We start from the raw sequence: 16,225 nt of genomic DNA on the forward strand, positions 1-16,225 counted from the left end.
TGAGTCAACAAAGTATAGTCGTAACGACCTTCTATCATGCTGTAGTTCCAACCAAACGATAAATAGACCAAATTTTTATTTAAAATCGTGATTTTACTTTTGTTGTATGTAAGACGGTTGAATCTTTGCTTCTGGGTTTCAGTAAAGGAAGATGTTTGCACCAGAGATCTGCCGAATCAATTTTGTTTAAAATGATTTTTGAGTTTGATATGTTTTGAACAAAATTTATTCGAATCAACCTGAAAGATTGTCAAAAACGAAAGTCGTTCTGCCGTAGGACCTCAACGTTTACCTATTAGACGAAATTATTACACTATACCATATTTGCACCTTTATTAGATGACAACTTCTAATCGCCGCCGAGCACCCCTAATCGTCGTTTCTTCGGAACTACAAGCTCGTCTTCAAGGTCGTATTGAAGACATTAAAACATTAAAAGAAAATGGAGAAAATTGGCAGCCAAATACATCAGGGAGCATAGCTGCTTCGCATTGGTAACTTGAACAAGAAACATCTGAAAACTGCTTGGCATGCAAAAGCAAAGCCTCTCACCATCGTAGCAGACGCCAGTCATAACATGTACTGTACGTTGCTCAACAGTTGACGATTGTCACAAGTGTCACTACGTTTGTGATGTCAAAAGTATTTATTTTCAAGATGATTTCACGTAAACAGGTATGGCGTCAATGTGGACAAAAGTTAGAAACGAAACTGAGGTTGTTCCGTCGTAGAAAGTATGTTTCTTCAGCCGTTTTCTGATATTTAAGTCAGTTGAGGGGCAAAGTGTCCTGTGTCCCAAAAAACATCAAATTCTTATTGCTCAAAAGTAGAATTTAAATTGTGTATTTTCCCATGTTCGATGGTTTTGATGCTGTGAATCGATCGAAAATTTTTTTCACAACAAATACTTTGGAACGAGAAAATTGCCTCTTTCACCTGCTAGGATCATTTGTCTCTATTCTCAATTCACGTTGTTTACTATGCATGGTGCTTATGATATCTATGCGTCCAAATCTAGCACTCCGTGTTAACATAGAAATAAATGTGTCCATCGTTTATGATATAACCAACAAATGTTAAAATTAAACTAACTTCAGCTAACCGTATAAGACCCACTAATTCAAATAAATATACTGTGTTCTAAAATTCAGGGAACAATGGCGATGATGCCACAAGCAAGACGGGGTCCAGAACTGCCTGTCGTTTTGCTTTCTTCAGTGTCTTGGCGGCCGAGATCATCCTCATAGGCATGGACGACGATGGATCGTCCCACAATGGAATCAGGGCCGCGAAGCTTCAAAACATTGTCTAATATGTCAATGTTTGCAATACCATCATCGTTGGCGATTACGTTGCCCAAATCGCCAGCATGCCGATGATGGGGGCTGTCCTCCGGTGCACCATGAAGTGCATTGGTAGGATTGAAATGAGGCCCTGCAGAGTCACATCCCTTGGTGAAGATGTCTCCATACTGATGGACGTGAAAACCGTGTTTGCCTGGCGTCAATCCTGTGATTCGACCGAAAACCCTTACGCCACCTGTAGACGCCGATTCGGTGAAATTGACAACACCTGTAACAGACGAATTTCCGAACATGTATGCTTGGGCGTTACGTTCTTTTGCCTGGCAGGATACAGTCAACACTGTCAAGAAAATTGTACAAGCAAAAAACTCCGTAACTATTTTCATTTTGTGGTTTTAATGTATTAGGTTCGTTTAAATTACAAGGGAGCGACCAACGAATTTGGCACTTGGGGAAGACAGTGGAGAAGACTGGCTGAAAAGTGCTTTTTTTCTCCTCTTATAAAGGCATCGATAGAGCGCAGGTAGTCGCAATTAAGCCCTCTAACCTCCAAAATCATCCTGTGGTTAGATATCCACCAAGTTACTGGAATTTTCTGAAGGTTGCTTTATTTTCTTCTATCGCTCTGTTAACCTTGTAATTGGTTGGGACAATGTCCATTTCACTTGTTTTTCGCTGACGATAGAATATTCTTTCTTCCCCAATCAACAAGATAAATAAAAACAAAACAAACCAAAAAAAACACACAGGAAAAATATGCCCCATCGTATAGAAAACTTTCCCCTGAACCGTTTTCCTTCGATTTTCTCTTGAAACGAAACTGAGTAATCGTGGACAATTATCTACCATCAGGAATCTTTTATGCTACCATTGGGAATGTTCGTCCACGAGCATTGCTTATAACGGGTGGGCGACAGCACATAAGTCGACGGGCAGGGATAGCGGGTGCTTTGCAAAATAATAGACTAAATATCTTTTTTAAAAAACAACATTTAAATAGGATAACAACAAAGATTCGAACTCGTGACATCAGCATGGCAGTCGCAAACTATGCCACAGCGCCATAATTCACTCATTTACTACATGTATAAGCTGCCTATTTGAATGAGCAAAATTTGCTGAAAGCAAAATTTATTTGGGGTGTGCGATCCTGGCACAATGGTTATCATCATCTTCTGTCCGTCCCGGGTTCAAATCCCGCCACCTCCAATTTCCAAGCCCTCCCTTCCCTCCATGCTCTACTCCCACCACCCTCTCCTCCCTCCCACCCCTCCATATCATCATTCAAGATTCACAAGATTCTTCATCATCAGATTACGCAACATTCAGCATCTTCATTACAACGGATTCGCAAGATGCTTCGTCTCGTCGGATTACACAAGATCCTACATCCTCATCATCTATACCAAAGGATAACTTCAAGAAAGAAGAAAAAAGGAGAGCCATGCCTACTATAAAGGGGCTAAAATGGCACTAAAAAAAGCGATCTGTAGTACCGTTCACTACATTGAGATACAAGATCGACCCACAAACTCAGGTAGAGAAGTATGGCAATTATGGCAATCCGTTTTATATGGCAATCCGTTTTACTATGGCAATCCGTTTTACACAAAAAAAAAAAAAAATTTCGCCAAAAAAAAAAAAAAAAAATCACACTTTTTTCTTTTTTTCCGACACGTAGCCATCTACCGCTCAGACTCGTTATTACTGGCGTAGGCAATTTCAGTCCATTGGATGCCATTCGCAGTTAGTTAAGTAGCGTGGATGGAGAGAATAACGCGTGGCTGGAGGAACAATTGAAAAATGGATAAGATAATACAACAAAAGGATGGTAAGGGCTTATACGTAATGATTCTATTTATTTGCTTTTATTCATTTGTGTTTTGTAGCTCAAATTTTGAGTCTACAAGCTCAGCTAGGGGAAAAGAACAAATTGGAATGGAACAGTTTCCAAACAGTGAAGGAGGTTTTTCCAAACTCATCCCTAACTGAACATGAGGATGAATTGGCATTAGGCGAACACAGTCAGGTACCTAAACTTTTCAAATAAGAATTCAAAATAAGTATAGAATTTTAACAAACAATTATTTATTGCTTAGTTATTCAATCTACCACCTGACAGTGTGTTAAAGTTAAATTCTGTTAGTGCTGCACTAAAAGAATTGTTAGTAATAAGTCCATGCAGCGAAGGAATTGAACAATTGTGGGACCGTATTTGGGCTGAAAATGGGTGTGGTACGGAAACCCAGAAATAGCACGAGTTCAACATAAAACATGAATTAGGTACTTTTCGGTTTTTTGTCTATCGAAACAGTATTTTTAATGCTATTATTTTGCATTCACAGAATTCTAGTGGGGGATCAAGTCAAGTCTAGAAGTGTTACAGGATGGAAGAGTGAGCCTACAGTTGAAAAACACTGAAAGTGCATTACCATTAAGGTATGAGGTAAAGTAATAGAGTATGCAAATTGTCTAATGAGAAGTACCATCTTGTGTGAATGAATCCTGTGTAACAGCAATCCTTTATAGTTCTGTTATAGCTAGAAGCCTCAAATAATTCTGCTTCTCTTGCTAAAGAACAACTTGTCCTTTACACTCAGAGTGTTGGTGAAGCTGGGTACTTAAATGGCCCTAAAGATGTTTCATTTCTTTGGCATTGCAGCGGTGAACATCATACATGGACTTTTTAGGTATGAAAGGAATTTTCTTGAAAAATTTTTGAATTTATGATGAAGCTTTTCTCTTCCTTTTTGCCAACCATGTCTAATCTACAAAAAAAAAATTTATCCAATAGGAAAGGATTTTCAGCATACTGGGAACACAACTATCAACAATGCAACATTCTAGGGGTGTTATTTTATCCTTCAAGAGCCTTATACAATGATTTTCATCTACAATTTGTATGGCCTTTCCCGAGCTTCTGCCAGAAGTTGAATCTATGAGTCATGTAAGTCACATGAGCAACAATTGAGATGCTTAATGGTGTTGTTTTTCTTTTCTCAGTGTAGGTTAATAGTAACATTGGATCTGAAAAAATTCTTGGTTGGGGCATGACACTGAATAAATTGTAATGATTGGATGGATGACATGATATTTCTATACTTCATTCGGATTCCCGAGACGGTATTTGATATTAAAAAAATTGAAGTGCATATCTGGGCTCCCTTCCTTTCCGTAGCCCCGTTTCCCCTTGACTCGTAATAAGCCCGTAGGGGGTCATGCCCCTACTGTACGGTATATATAAAAATAACATATACCGAGGTTTGGAGGGCTCTGGCCGGAAAGGGGACGTGGGGGTCCGCTTAGTCCGATGATGTGTTCACGGAGGGCGACGTGGCTATCCACAAATCCGAACTAAAGGTTAATCGCTCCAGTAAAAATGTTCCATATCTTCGGCTCTTCTTCCGGCTTCTCTTAGCCAATCACCGGGTAATCTCCCCGGTGGGTCAACAAGGCAGTGTCTCCCCCTGCCTGGGTTGACGGCAACTTTTGAAAGGGCTATTGTGCCTTTTTAAAGTTGCAAAAATAATTGTAATGTGCAGAGAATTGTCAATAAAATTTTTTTTATAAAATATTTTTTGCAAAATTCGTTTCTTTCATTGTCTGTATTCGCTGTGTTCACACGTTACACTTTTTATATTTAGCTTGCTTAATTCACCTTTATTGTTTTTGTCACCTTTGATGGTAAGCATTGTTTCCATTGGTTTATCGTTTATCTGTAAGTATTATATATTACACTCTTTGAATTCTTCAACTTAGATTTAAGTAACAATCTGGATATTTTATGAAGTAATTTTGTATTATGTTTTACTCGTATGGGAACCGATCCCCAGACATTCAGCGTGCAACGCCGATGCTCTAACATTGAGCCACGAGATATATCTAAATATTTTATTATCGCATATCATATGTTATCGTCTAGGATGTTTATGCAGTCTTTCACAACTATATGTTTATCTTTCTATTGCTTCCATAAGGTTCTTAGCTCTGTGGTAGAGCTTTTATCTGCGATACCTGTTACCCTGGGTTCAAACCTCAGTAGATGTGTAAAAATGAAGTAGAATAATGTAGAAGAGTATATTGCAGAATTGCATTTCAGTTTTATTCTAAGTGTAAATGCAAGTCCACAAGTGACTAGAAAAAAAAGCCAACTTAAAATCATATGATTCGTGGCTCATTGGTAGATCATCGGCGAGGTATGCCGAACATCTAGGGTTCGATCCCTGGATAATTATAGAATGCTTACAGATAAACGATAAACCAATACCCGTCACCTTACCATCTAATGTGACAAAAACAAATAAAACAAAGCCAAAAAAAAAATTGATAAATGCAATGTGTGAACAAAGCTAACACAGACAATGAAAGAAACGAATTTTGCAAAAAATATTTTATTAAAAAAATTTTATTGACAATTCTCTGCACATTACAATTATTTTTGCAACTTTAAAAAGGCACAATAGCCCTTTCAAAAGTTGCCGTCAACCCAGACAGGGGGAGACACTGCCTTGTTGACCCACCGGGGAGATTACCCGGTGATTGGCTAAGAGAAGCCGGAAGAAGAGCTGAAGATTTGGAACATTTTTACAGGAGCGATTAACCTTTAGTTCGGATTTGTGGGCAGCCACGTCACCCTCCGTGAACACATCATCGGACGAAGCGGCACCCCACGTCCCCTTTCCGGCCAGAGCCCTCCAAACCTCGGTATATGTTGTTTTTATATATACCGTACAGTAGGGGCATGACCCCCTACGGGCTTATTATGAGTCAAGGGGAAACGGGGCTTCAGAAAAGAAGGGAGCCCAGATATGCACTTCAATTTTTTTAATATCAAATACCGTCTGGGGAATCCGAATTAAGTATAGCAATGTCATGTCATCCATCCAATCAATACAATTTATTCAGTGTCTTGCCCCAACCAAGAATCTTTTCAGATCCAATGTTACTATTAACCTATATTGAGAAAAGAAAAACAACACCGTTAAACACATCAATTGTTGATCATGGAACTTACATGACTCATAGATTCAACTTCTGGCAGAAGCTTGGGAAAGGACATACAAATTGCAGATTAACTTCATTGTATAAGGCTCTTAAATGATAAACTAGCACCTGTAGAATGTTGCATTGTTGATAGTTGTGTTCCCAGTACATGAAAATCCTTTCCTATTGGATAAAATTTTTTTTGGTAGATAAGACCTGGTTGGCAAAAAGGAGGAGAAATTCTTCGTCATAAATTCAAAATTATTTGAAGAAAAATCCTTTCATACCTAAAGAGTCCATATATGATGTTCATCTCGGCAATAGCAGCAAAATTAAAACATCTTTAGGGCCATTTAAGTACCCAGTTTCCCCAACACTCTGAACGTAAAGGACAAGTTGTTCTTTAGACAGAGAAGCAGAATTATTTGAGGCTTCTAGCTGTGACAGAACTATAAAGGATTGCTGTTGTACTGGATTCATTAACACAAGATGGTACTTCTCATTAGACAATTTGCATTACTCAATTAATTTACCTCACACCTTACGGTAATGCACTCTCAGTGTTTTTTCATCTGTAGGCTCACTCTTCCATCCTGTAACACTTCCAGACTTGACTTGATCCCCCGTTAAAATCTGTGAATGCAAAATAATAGCATTAAAAATACTTTTCCGACAGACAAAAAACCGAAAAGTACCTAATTCATGTTTTATGTTGAACTCGTGCTATTTCTGGGTTTCCGTACCACACCCATTTTCAGCCCAAATACGGTCCCACAATTGTTCACTTCCTTCGCTGCATGGACTTATTACTAACCATTCTTTTAGTGCAGCACTAACAGAATTTAACTTTAACACACTGTCAGGTGGTAGACTAATAACTAAACAATAAATAATTGTTTTTTAAAATTCTATACTTATTTTGAATTCTTATTTGAAAAGTTTAGGTACCTGACTGTTCGCCTAATGCCAATTCATCCTCATGTTCAGTTAGGGATGAGTTTGGAAAAACCTCCTTCACTGTTTGGAAACTGTTCCATTCCAATTTGTTCTTTTCCCCTAGCTGAGCTTGTAGACTCGAAATTTGAGCTACAAAACACAAATGAATAAAAGCAAATAAATAGAATCATTACGTATTAGGCCTTACCATCCTTAGCTTTGCTGTTATCTAATATTTTGTGTTGTTCCAATAATTGGGCCTGCAGCTTCATAATTTGATCTAATAAACAATAATTAATAATTGAAAACCAATATAATAATGTTTATACTTACCATCCTTTTGTTGTATTATCTTATCCATTTTTCAATTGTTCCTCCAACCACGCGTTATTCTCCATCCACGCTACTGAAATAACTGCGAATGGCATCCAATGGACTGAAATTGCCTACGCCAGTAATAACGAGTCTGAGCGGTAGATGGCTACGTGTCGGAAAAAAAGAAAAAAGTGCGATTTTTTTTTTTTCCGCCATTTTTTTTTTTTTTTTTTTATGTAAAACGGATTGCCATATTTTACACAAAAAAAAAAAAAATTTCGCCAAAAAAAGAAAATAAACGGAACAACGTGTAATATCTGGATATTTTTTGAAGTAATTTTTTATTTTGTTTTACTCGTATAGGAACCGATACCCAGACATTCAGCGTGCAACGCCGATGCTCTAACATTGAGCCACGAGATATATCTAAACATTTTATTATCGCATATCATATGTTATCGTCTAGGATGTTTATGCAGTCTTTCACAAATATATGTTTATCTTTCTTTTGCGTTCATTAGTTTCATAGCTCTGTAGTATAGCCTTTAGCTGCGATACCTGTTACCCTGGGTTCAAACCTCAGTAGATGTGTAAAAATGAAGTAGAATAAATGTAGAAGAGTATATTGCAGAATTGCTTTTCAGTTTTATTCTAAGTGTAAATGCAAGTCCACAAGTGACTAGAAAAAAGCCAACTCGAAATCATATGATTCATGGCTCATTGGTAGAGCATCGGCGCGGTATGCCGGACATCAAGGGTTCGATCCCTGGATAATAATAGAATGCTTACAGATAAACGATAAACCAATGGAAACAATGCGTACCATCAAAGGTGACAAAAACAAATAAAACAAAGCAAAAGAAAAAAAGTTGATATATGTAATGTGTGAACACAGACAATGAAAGAAACGAAATTTGCAAAAAATATTTTATAAAAAAAATTTTATTGACAATTCTCTGCACATTACAATTATTTTTGCAACTTTAAAAAGGCACAATAGCCCTTTCAAAAGTTGCCGTCAACCCAAGCAGGGGGAGACACTGCCTTGTTGACCCACCGGGGAGATTACCCGGTGATTGGCTAAGAGAAGCCGGAAGAAGAGCTGAAGATTTGGAACATTTTTACAGGAGCGATTAACCTTTAGTTCGGATTTGTCGGTAGCCACGTCGCCCTCCGTGAACACATCATCGGACTAAGCGGACCCCCACGTCGCCCTCCGTGAACACATCACCGGACTCCCCACGTTTTCCGGCCAGAGCCCTCCAAACCTCGGTATATGTTGTTTTTATATATACCGTACAGTAGGGGCATGACCCCCTACGGGCTTATTATGAGTCAAGGGGAAACGGGGCTTCAGAAAGGAAGGGAGCCCAGATATGCACTTCAATTTTTTTAATATAAAATACCGTCTCGGGAATCCGAATTAAGTATAGAAATGTCATGTCATCCATTCAATCATTACAATTTATTCAGTGTCTTGCCCCAACCAAGAATCTTTTCAGATCCAATGTTACTATTAACCTATGATGAGAAAAGAAAAACAACACCATTAAGCATCTCAATTGTTGCTCATGTGACTTACATGACTCATAGATTCAACTTCTGGCAGAAGCTTGGGAAAGGACATACAAATTGCAGATGAAAATCATTGTATAAGGATCTAGAATGATAAAATAGCACCCCTAGAATGTTGCATTGTTGATAGTTGTGTTCCCAGTACATGAAAATCCTTTCCAATTGGATAAAAATTTTTTTTTAGATTAGACATGGTTGGCAAATAGCAGGAGAAATGCTTTGTCATAAATTAAAAAAATTTTCAAGAAAATTCCTTTCATACCTAAAAAGTCCATGTATGATGTTCACCGCTGCAATGCCAAAGAAATGAAACATCTTTAGGGCCATTTAAGTACCCAGCTTCACCAACACTCTGAACGTAAAGGACAAGTTGTTCTTTAGCAAGAGAAGCAAAATTATTTGAGGCTTCTAGCTGTGACAGAACTATAAAGGATTGCTGTTACACAGGATTCATTCACACAAGATGGTACTTCTCATTAGACAATTTGCATACTCTATTACTTTACCTCATACCTTAATGGTAATGCACTTTCAGTGTTTTTCAACTGCAGGCTCACTCTTCCATCCTGTAACACTTCCAGACTTGACTTGATCCCCCACTAAAATTCTGTGAATGCAAAATAATAGCATTAAAAATACTTTTTCGATAGACAAAAAACCGAAAAGTACCTAATTCATGTTTTATGTTGAACTCATGCTATTTCTGTGTTTCCTTACCACACCCATTTTCAGCCCAAATACGATCCCACAATTGTTCACTTCCTTCGCTGCATGGACTTATTACTAACAATTCTTTTAGTGCAGCACTAACAGAATTTAACTTTAACACACTGTCAGGTGGTAGACTGAATAACTAAACAATAAATAATTGTTTGTTAAAATTCTATGCTCATTTTGAATTCTTATTTGAAAAGTTTAGGTACCTGACTGTGTTCAGCCTAATGCCTAATGCCAATTCATCCTCATGTTCATTTAGGGATGAGTTTGGAAAAACCTCCTTCACTGTTTGGAAACTGTTCCGTTCCAATTTGTTCTTTTCCCCTAGCTGAGCTTGTAGACTCAAAATTTGAGCTACAAAACACAAATGAATAAAAGCAAATAAATAGAATCATTACGTATTAGGCCTTACCATCCTTAGCTTTGCTGTTATCTAATATTTTGTGTTGTTCCAATAATTGGGCCTGCAGCTTCATAATTTGATCTAATAAACAATAATTAATAACTGAAAACCAATATAATAATGTTTACACTTACCATCCTTTTGTTGTATTATCTTATCCATTTTTCAGTTGTTCCCCCAGCCACGCGTTATTCTCCATCCACGCTACTGAACTAACTGCGAATGGCATCCAATCAGTGTTTCCCCTTTCCGCAAAGTGGTATCCCTAGATAATATTTTGTGTTGTTCCAATAATTGGGCCTGCAGCTTCATAATTTGATCTAATAAACAATAATTAATAACTGAAAACCAATATAATAATGTTTACACTTACCATCCTTTTGTTGTATTATCTTATCCATTTTTCAGTTGTTCCCCCAGCCACGCGTTATTCTCCATCCACGCTACTGAACTAACTGCGAATGGCATCCAATCAGTGTTTCCACTTTCCGCAAAGTGGTATCCCTAGAACGTTGCCAGACTGGTCTCTGGATCCCTATTAAAAAAAAATGAAATCCCCAGAAAAATCCCTGTTACCAGAGTTGTTGTCTATAGTCATTTAGCCTGTTGCCAGACTCTCCAGCTTATATATATATTATATATATAGCTTATATATATGTATTAATATGTTATATTGTTATATAGCTTGTTCTCTGCCTCTGGTAATAAATAATATTACCAAATTCTCTAATAATATTCCCATTCTCTACTTACACGCACGCTATATATAGGAAGGAACAACAAAAACTTACGGGTAGCGAATTGGGTCACATATCCCGATGATAAGCTGCCTGCATCCACGAGCCGTCTTTCAGGCCGTGGGGAGGCTAACGAACAGCCTACGTTCAACGATCACCTCTTCTCTACCTTTCAGTTTGTGGTTCGATCTTCAAGGTAGTGAACAGTACTACAGATCGATTTTTAGCCTGGCAAGGCTTTTTTTGCCATTTTTAGCCTGGCAAGGCTTTTTTTGCCATTTTTAGTGCCATTTAGCCTTTTTATAGTAGTGCATTTAGCTCTTCCTTTTCTCTCTTCTTGGTTCTTTCTTTTTTTTCTCTCTCTTTTTTCTTTCTTCTTGTTTTCTCTCTTCTTTTTTTCTTTCTTGATGGCGTAGAATCTTGCGTCTTGATCTGTTGTAGAAGCTTGCGTAATCCGATGAATCTTGCGTATCTTGAATGAAGATTTGGAGGGAAAGGGAGGGGGGGAAATTGGCGGTGTCGGGACTTGAACCCGGGGCCTTCAGAATGCGAAGCGAAGGTGGTAACCACTGTGCCAGGACCGCACATTTCAAACTAATTTATTTTTCATCGACCTTCGTTCTAATACCGGAGCTATATAATATGTGACTAATGGTAGTGTCGCGCTGTGGTAGGGCGCTGTGGTATAGCACTGAGATCATACGTCGACTGTCCGTGTTCGGTTCTTATAGACGCCATTGCTTCAAAAAAATTTTTATTATTTTTATAAATGTAAATCAAAAAAATAAAATAACCCATTTTATTTATTTTAGAACAGTATTAAATCGAACACATTTTAAAAGCAATTAACCAGTGCCCGTCAAAGCCAAACAAGTTACCAGAAAAATTTAAATTGGCTATGGAAATAAAAACCATCGGATTGCCCCATCATATTTGTTTAGTTAAGCAATAAAGATATGGTTTTTTCCAAAAATAATTGTCATCGAACTTTCAACGTTATAAAGCCTCAAGAGAATCACAGCGTTTCCCAATGAACAGTGTATTGCTCACCTAGATAACAAAATTGTGTGAGAGGCCTCGGGTTCATCATGTCTCAACAACAAATTGTTCATCATGGTTGAACAAAATAGATTCGTAATTCCTACGTATATATTCAAGGAACTCTCCCCAGCTTTTGCAATTGGGTCAAGTGCTTGTCAAAAATTCAGTCGGAGACTTGAGTCTTAAAAAATTCGGCGTGCGATATGTTTGGCACAGACGTTTGGAGGATCAAATGGAGTTCGTGGTGTATCCTAGTCAGTGTTACTTTCTGAAAAGCGTACCGTTCACCATTGTCCGCTTGGTGGCTCTTATTGAGGAACATTTTACTTTTGAAGTTGCATAGAAGCGCCAAAAGCAACAGCGGTTTGGCCAAAAATCTCAAAATCCCGAGAAATCCACAGAAAATTAAATAGGCCCTAGATAATCCCGGAAACCCTAGATTTCCATAACTGCACCCTAGATTCCAAAAATTTTCCTTAAATCCCCCTAAATAGGGTAATATCCCTAGAAGTGGAATGGCTGCATCCAATGGACTGAAATTGCCTACGCCAGTAATAACGGGTCTGAGCGGTAGATGGCTACGTGTCGGAAAAAAAGAAAAGAGTGTTTTTTTTTTGTTTTTTTGACGAAATTTTTTTTTTTTTTTTCGGGGAAAACGGATTGCCATACATACATACTGGCCTGCGTTTCAAAAGTCGGTTAACACTAAAAAAAAATTTTAATTCCCGCTTCAAAGAGTCATCTAGCGATTACATTTTATACTAGGAACGACTTGCTTTTATTGCAGACTAACTTTAATTGTAGTGGTGTGAAAATTAGCTACAGTTGCTATTAGTTGATTCATCTTAAAGCTTTGGCTGGTCGCCGTAGTAATATTTAACGAAATTGCATTTGTTTTTCTGAATCACGCAAATAATGGCAGATTTGGAAAATTACGATATGGTTTCTGAAAATTCATCTCAGGCTTCCGAACATGAAAAAGCCTTGGCTTTGAGCGCCCAACTCGACTTTGAAAAGACAAATTATGAATCCGCCATCCAGCTTCTTTCAAAACTGGAATCCTCTCGACCACAGGATCCAAAAGTTATACATAACAAAGCCATAGTGAATTGTTTTAAAGCTGGTTTGACAAACATTGTTCAGCTTCGGAAAGCTCTAACATCAATCGCCAGACAACTGCAGTGCAATCTTGAAGAACCCAAAACCTTGGTGGATGTAGATCAATGTTATGTGTTCTACAATGAAGCTGTTTTGCTTTATTGTCTTAGACAGTATCCAAAATCCCTGCAAATTTTGATCAAAATATTCTCTTTGGTTGAGCAGTTGGATGAGAGCTTAGCCCGCCAGGTTTGTTTCCTCCTAGCAGAAGTCTACCTGCGTCTGAATTTTCCAATCAAAACTCTGAAGATGGTACACTTCATGGAAACAAGCTTGTTGAGTCATGGTGCAAAGCTCAAGTCTACACTGCCTCTAGAGAGGGAGCGGGATAAAGAAAAAGACTGTGATGGGAAGGAAGACCTCAAAAACAGTTTTGGGGATGAGTTGCTCATTCCACCTGGTGTGCGGATTCGATTGCAGCGTTTGAAAATTCGGGCAAATCTTTGTCTCTCCCAGATAGAAGAAGCCGAAAGGGAATTGGCTCTGTTAACCGAGATTGATCCCGAGAACGCTGCCACACTATGTCTAAAGAGCAAAACCCTTTTCTTCAAAGGCAATTACGTCGAATCATTGAAACAGCTGACATTACCGAAAGACGATGGCCGCTTTAAAGAACGAGGTGAATCTGATGTCGTAATGTATCACAACAATACCGGTTGTATCTATCACGCAATGGGCAAGTACCACTTAGCGTGTCTTCATTTTCAAAAATCGCTTAACAAAAGCAGTGAACTTTTTGCCGAGTTTCCGAAACCGTCGACAGGTATACTAACAATTGTTGCGTCTTGTTAAGCCATTTCAGTTTTACAAATTTATTTTACAAACACTAGGAGACCCAATTTCCAATCGACCTTTGGTCACCATTGGAAGTAACTACAAGTATGAACTTCTGTACAATATGGGGGTCAGTCTATTATACGCCCGCAAGCCAGCCGATGCCTTTGATTGTCTCATAGAAGCTGTACAGCTTCACCACAGAGATCCGTTGATCTGGTTACGGCTAGCCGAGTGTTGTATCCAAGTCCACAAACCTGTAATAAATATTTGCTATCATTATGAGGGTAACTGCCTTATTTTACAGCTCGTTTGAAACTTTGTGCAGGAAAATAGAAAAGATTTTCGATTGACCGAGCGTCAGCGAGAAATTGTTAAGGCAACCGCTGGATTCGCATCTCACAGAAAAGTTGTGTTGTCTTCTAGGATATCTAACGACGACTGCAAAAGGTCTGCAACCAAACAGTATTCGTGGTCTTATTGGCTACTAATGTGAGACGTTTGTAATCGTTGACAGTTCCGAGAATGCAGCCATTCCGGTGCCTACATTAGAATTCAGCATCTTAGCCCTGCGGAATGCGGAACTATTACTCAATAAATTGATAATACCAAAAGGTGTTGAAGGTATGCATACGTTATTAATGATACTGAGTGAATTCTAAAAAACTAGACGTTGTTTTTTTTCCTGTTTTTAGATACCAGTGGTAAGGAAGAGTCTGATTCGAAAGGAAAACCGGATTTAAATGTAACACTGAGCGAAGTGAGCACCTTATCCAAATTACGCAAGCCAGAATTCTACCGTAATTTGAAGAACACAATAATCGCCGATAGTTCTTACGCCGCCCTCTGTTTGGGTGATTACCTCACTTCTCTCTACAAAGCGGAAGAACTGCTAACACAGCCACATCTATCCGGCAATCACAAGTATAAATCTATTTTTCTTTTCTGTTCGGCAAGCTAAAATAATGTCTTGAAACTTTCTTGATGTTTCAGATTGTTGGGTCACCTCTATGCAGCTGAATCCCTAGTTCTTTTGAATCGAATAAATGAAGCGGTACCTCACCTACACCCAGAAAACGTGACGAAGCTTTCGAATTTTTCCTCCACTGAAAATGAAACTTCACAATTTTTGCCTCATACATCAGGTAAGCAACATACTGCATTTTCAATAGATTGAATGCATTTAACGTCTTAAAATCCTTTGGTAATAGATTGGTTCCCGACATCCACACAAACAGCCAAAGTAGTACTACAATATAATCTGAGCACCGTGTACGCCTTAAGAGGGGAATACGAAAAGGCAGGAGAATTGGTCCGTCAGGTATGTTATTACATTTTTGAAGTGTTTGGATGTTGTTCTTAATTTTAAATGTCATCTACAGTTATGGAACGCCAGCAAAAGTCATGGTATTGACGTCCCTATCCAAGTTGTCACACTGGCCTTGTACATCGAGTTGCAATTAGGTGAGTCGATTTGTTGAATTATTGTTTTCAGTGAATTAGTACTGACCAATGTGTTGCTTATCCAGGACGAACAGAAGTTGCTCGAAATATAATTAAACAGCATTGCCCACAATATCGATGAACGTAAACTCGAAATGAATTGACACGAAACGATAGAATTGGAACACAGAAACGTCGGCCTCTTTATGGAGTTTAATTAGTCTTTTCACTAATCAACAGTGAAATCAGTGATGGTATACTCTTCCTCGATGTCTTTGTGATGCCGTTTAATATTAACATGAATGAATAACAGATTTTTTTAAATTTTGTCCGTTCATGTGGGACACTCTTTACATGACCCATGTTTATAATACATCTGGCTGTTAAAGCCAAACAGTACAGATGCAACATAGGTGCTATGGAAAGTTTTTATTTACGGTCAAATTCTTCTGTTGACGTCCAGCATAATCCTAAAACGAGATTCCACTCTCACTCAACAGGACTGAAGGGGGTGAGACTTGGGTTTGATGAGGTCAGCTCTGGACCCGTGCACGAGTGCTCACGCACGAGAAACATATTCGGCACGTGTAGCTGCTTCCCTCACCCTCTCGTTGCGTCATTCCGCTCCCTCTGTAACTCATTTGTTAGTCCGTTTCCGAGTTATCGAAAGTAGGAGGGTAAGAACTCGCAGCACGGAGCCTCATCTTTTCTCACGAGACTCTCTCTCCCCCTTTCGCTTTCTTTTATTTTCCGACTGCACTCCATCTATGTCACCCTAGGCCGCTCTGCACGCATGGGAGGAGCAAGTGGAGGGAGAAGAATTTTGTTTGTTCGGATCG

The 16,225-nt window shown here is 38.5% G+C and overlaps 4 protein-coding genes and 2 long non-coding RNA genes across 6 annotated transcripts in view; 2 read left to right on the forward strand and 4 right to left on the reverse strand.

The window, feature by feature from the left end:
- LOC130685458 (pleckstrin homology domain-containing family G member 5-like) overlaps window positions 1–16,225 on the reverse strand; it is a 123,549-nt gene that overhangs the window by 5,437 nt on the left and 101,887 nt on the right. The gene's annotated exons all lie outside the window — the stretch shown is intronic.
- On the reverse strand, window positions 1,093–1,690 carry LOC130685281 (uncharacterized). The gene has a single exon (XM_057508565.2). The coding sequence runs from the start codon at window positions 1,688–1,690 to the stop codon at window positions 1,148–1,150; it is 543 nt and encodes a 180-aa protein (XP_057364548.1). The 3' UTR covers window positions 1,093–1,147.
- LOC130685316 (uncharacterized) lies at window positions 3,193–3,929 on the forward strand. Its single transcript, XR_008999573.2, has 3 exons — window positions 3,193–3,333; window positions 3,404–3,587; window positions 3,650–3,929. It is a non-coding gene; the product is annotated as an uncharacterized LOC130685316 (long non-coding RNA).
- LOC130685285 (uncharacterized) lies at window positions 7,001–7,619 on the reverse strand. The gene is made up of 4 exons (XM_057508571.2): window positions 7,557–7,619; window positions 7,432–7,503; window positions 7,236–7,373; window positions 7,001–7,165 (listed from the first exon to the last, which is right to left on the reverse strand). The coding sequence occupies exons 1-4, from the start codon at window positions 7,582–7,584 to the stop codon at window positions 7,011–7,013; spliced, it is 393 nt and encodes a 130-aa protein (XP_057364554.1). The 5' UTR covers window positions 7,585–7,619; the 3' UTR covers window positions 7,001–7,010.
- LOC130685317 (uncharacterized) lies at window positions 10,057–10,736 on the reverse strand. Its single transcript, XR_008999574.2, has 4 exons — window positions 10,607–10,736; window positions 10,368–10,553; window positions 10,243–10,314; window positions 10,057–10,184 (listed from the first exon to the last, which is right to left on the reverse strand). It is a non-coding gene; the product is annotated as an uncharacterized LOC130685317 (long non-coding RNA).
- On the forward strand, window positions 12,844–15,794 carry LOC130685240 (CCR4-NOT transcription complex subunit 10-like). Its single transcript, XM_057508504.2, has 9 exons — window positions 12,844–13,932; window positions 14,000–14,202; window positions 14,272–14,393; window positions 14,461–14,567; window positions 14,639–14,867; window positions 14,937–15,088; window positions 15,155–15,264; window positions 15,326–15,407; window positions 15,473–15,794. Exons 1-9 carry the CDS (start codon window positions 12,927–12,929, stop codon window positions 15,526–15,528), a joined length of 2,067 nt encoding a protein of 688 aa, XP_057364487.1. The 5' UTR covers window positions 12,844–12,926; the 3' UTR covers window positions 15,529–15,794.

Source organism: Daphnia carinata, chromosome 3 (genome assembly GCF_022539665.2).
Source record: "Daphnia carinata strain CSIRO-1 chromosome 3, CSIRO_AGI_Dcar_HiC_V3, whole genome shotgun sequence".
In the NCBI taxonomy this organism is placed as follows: domain Eukaryota; kingdom Metazoa; phylum Arthropoda; class Branchiopoda; order Diplostraca; family Daphniidae; genus Daphnia; species Daphnia carinata.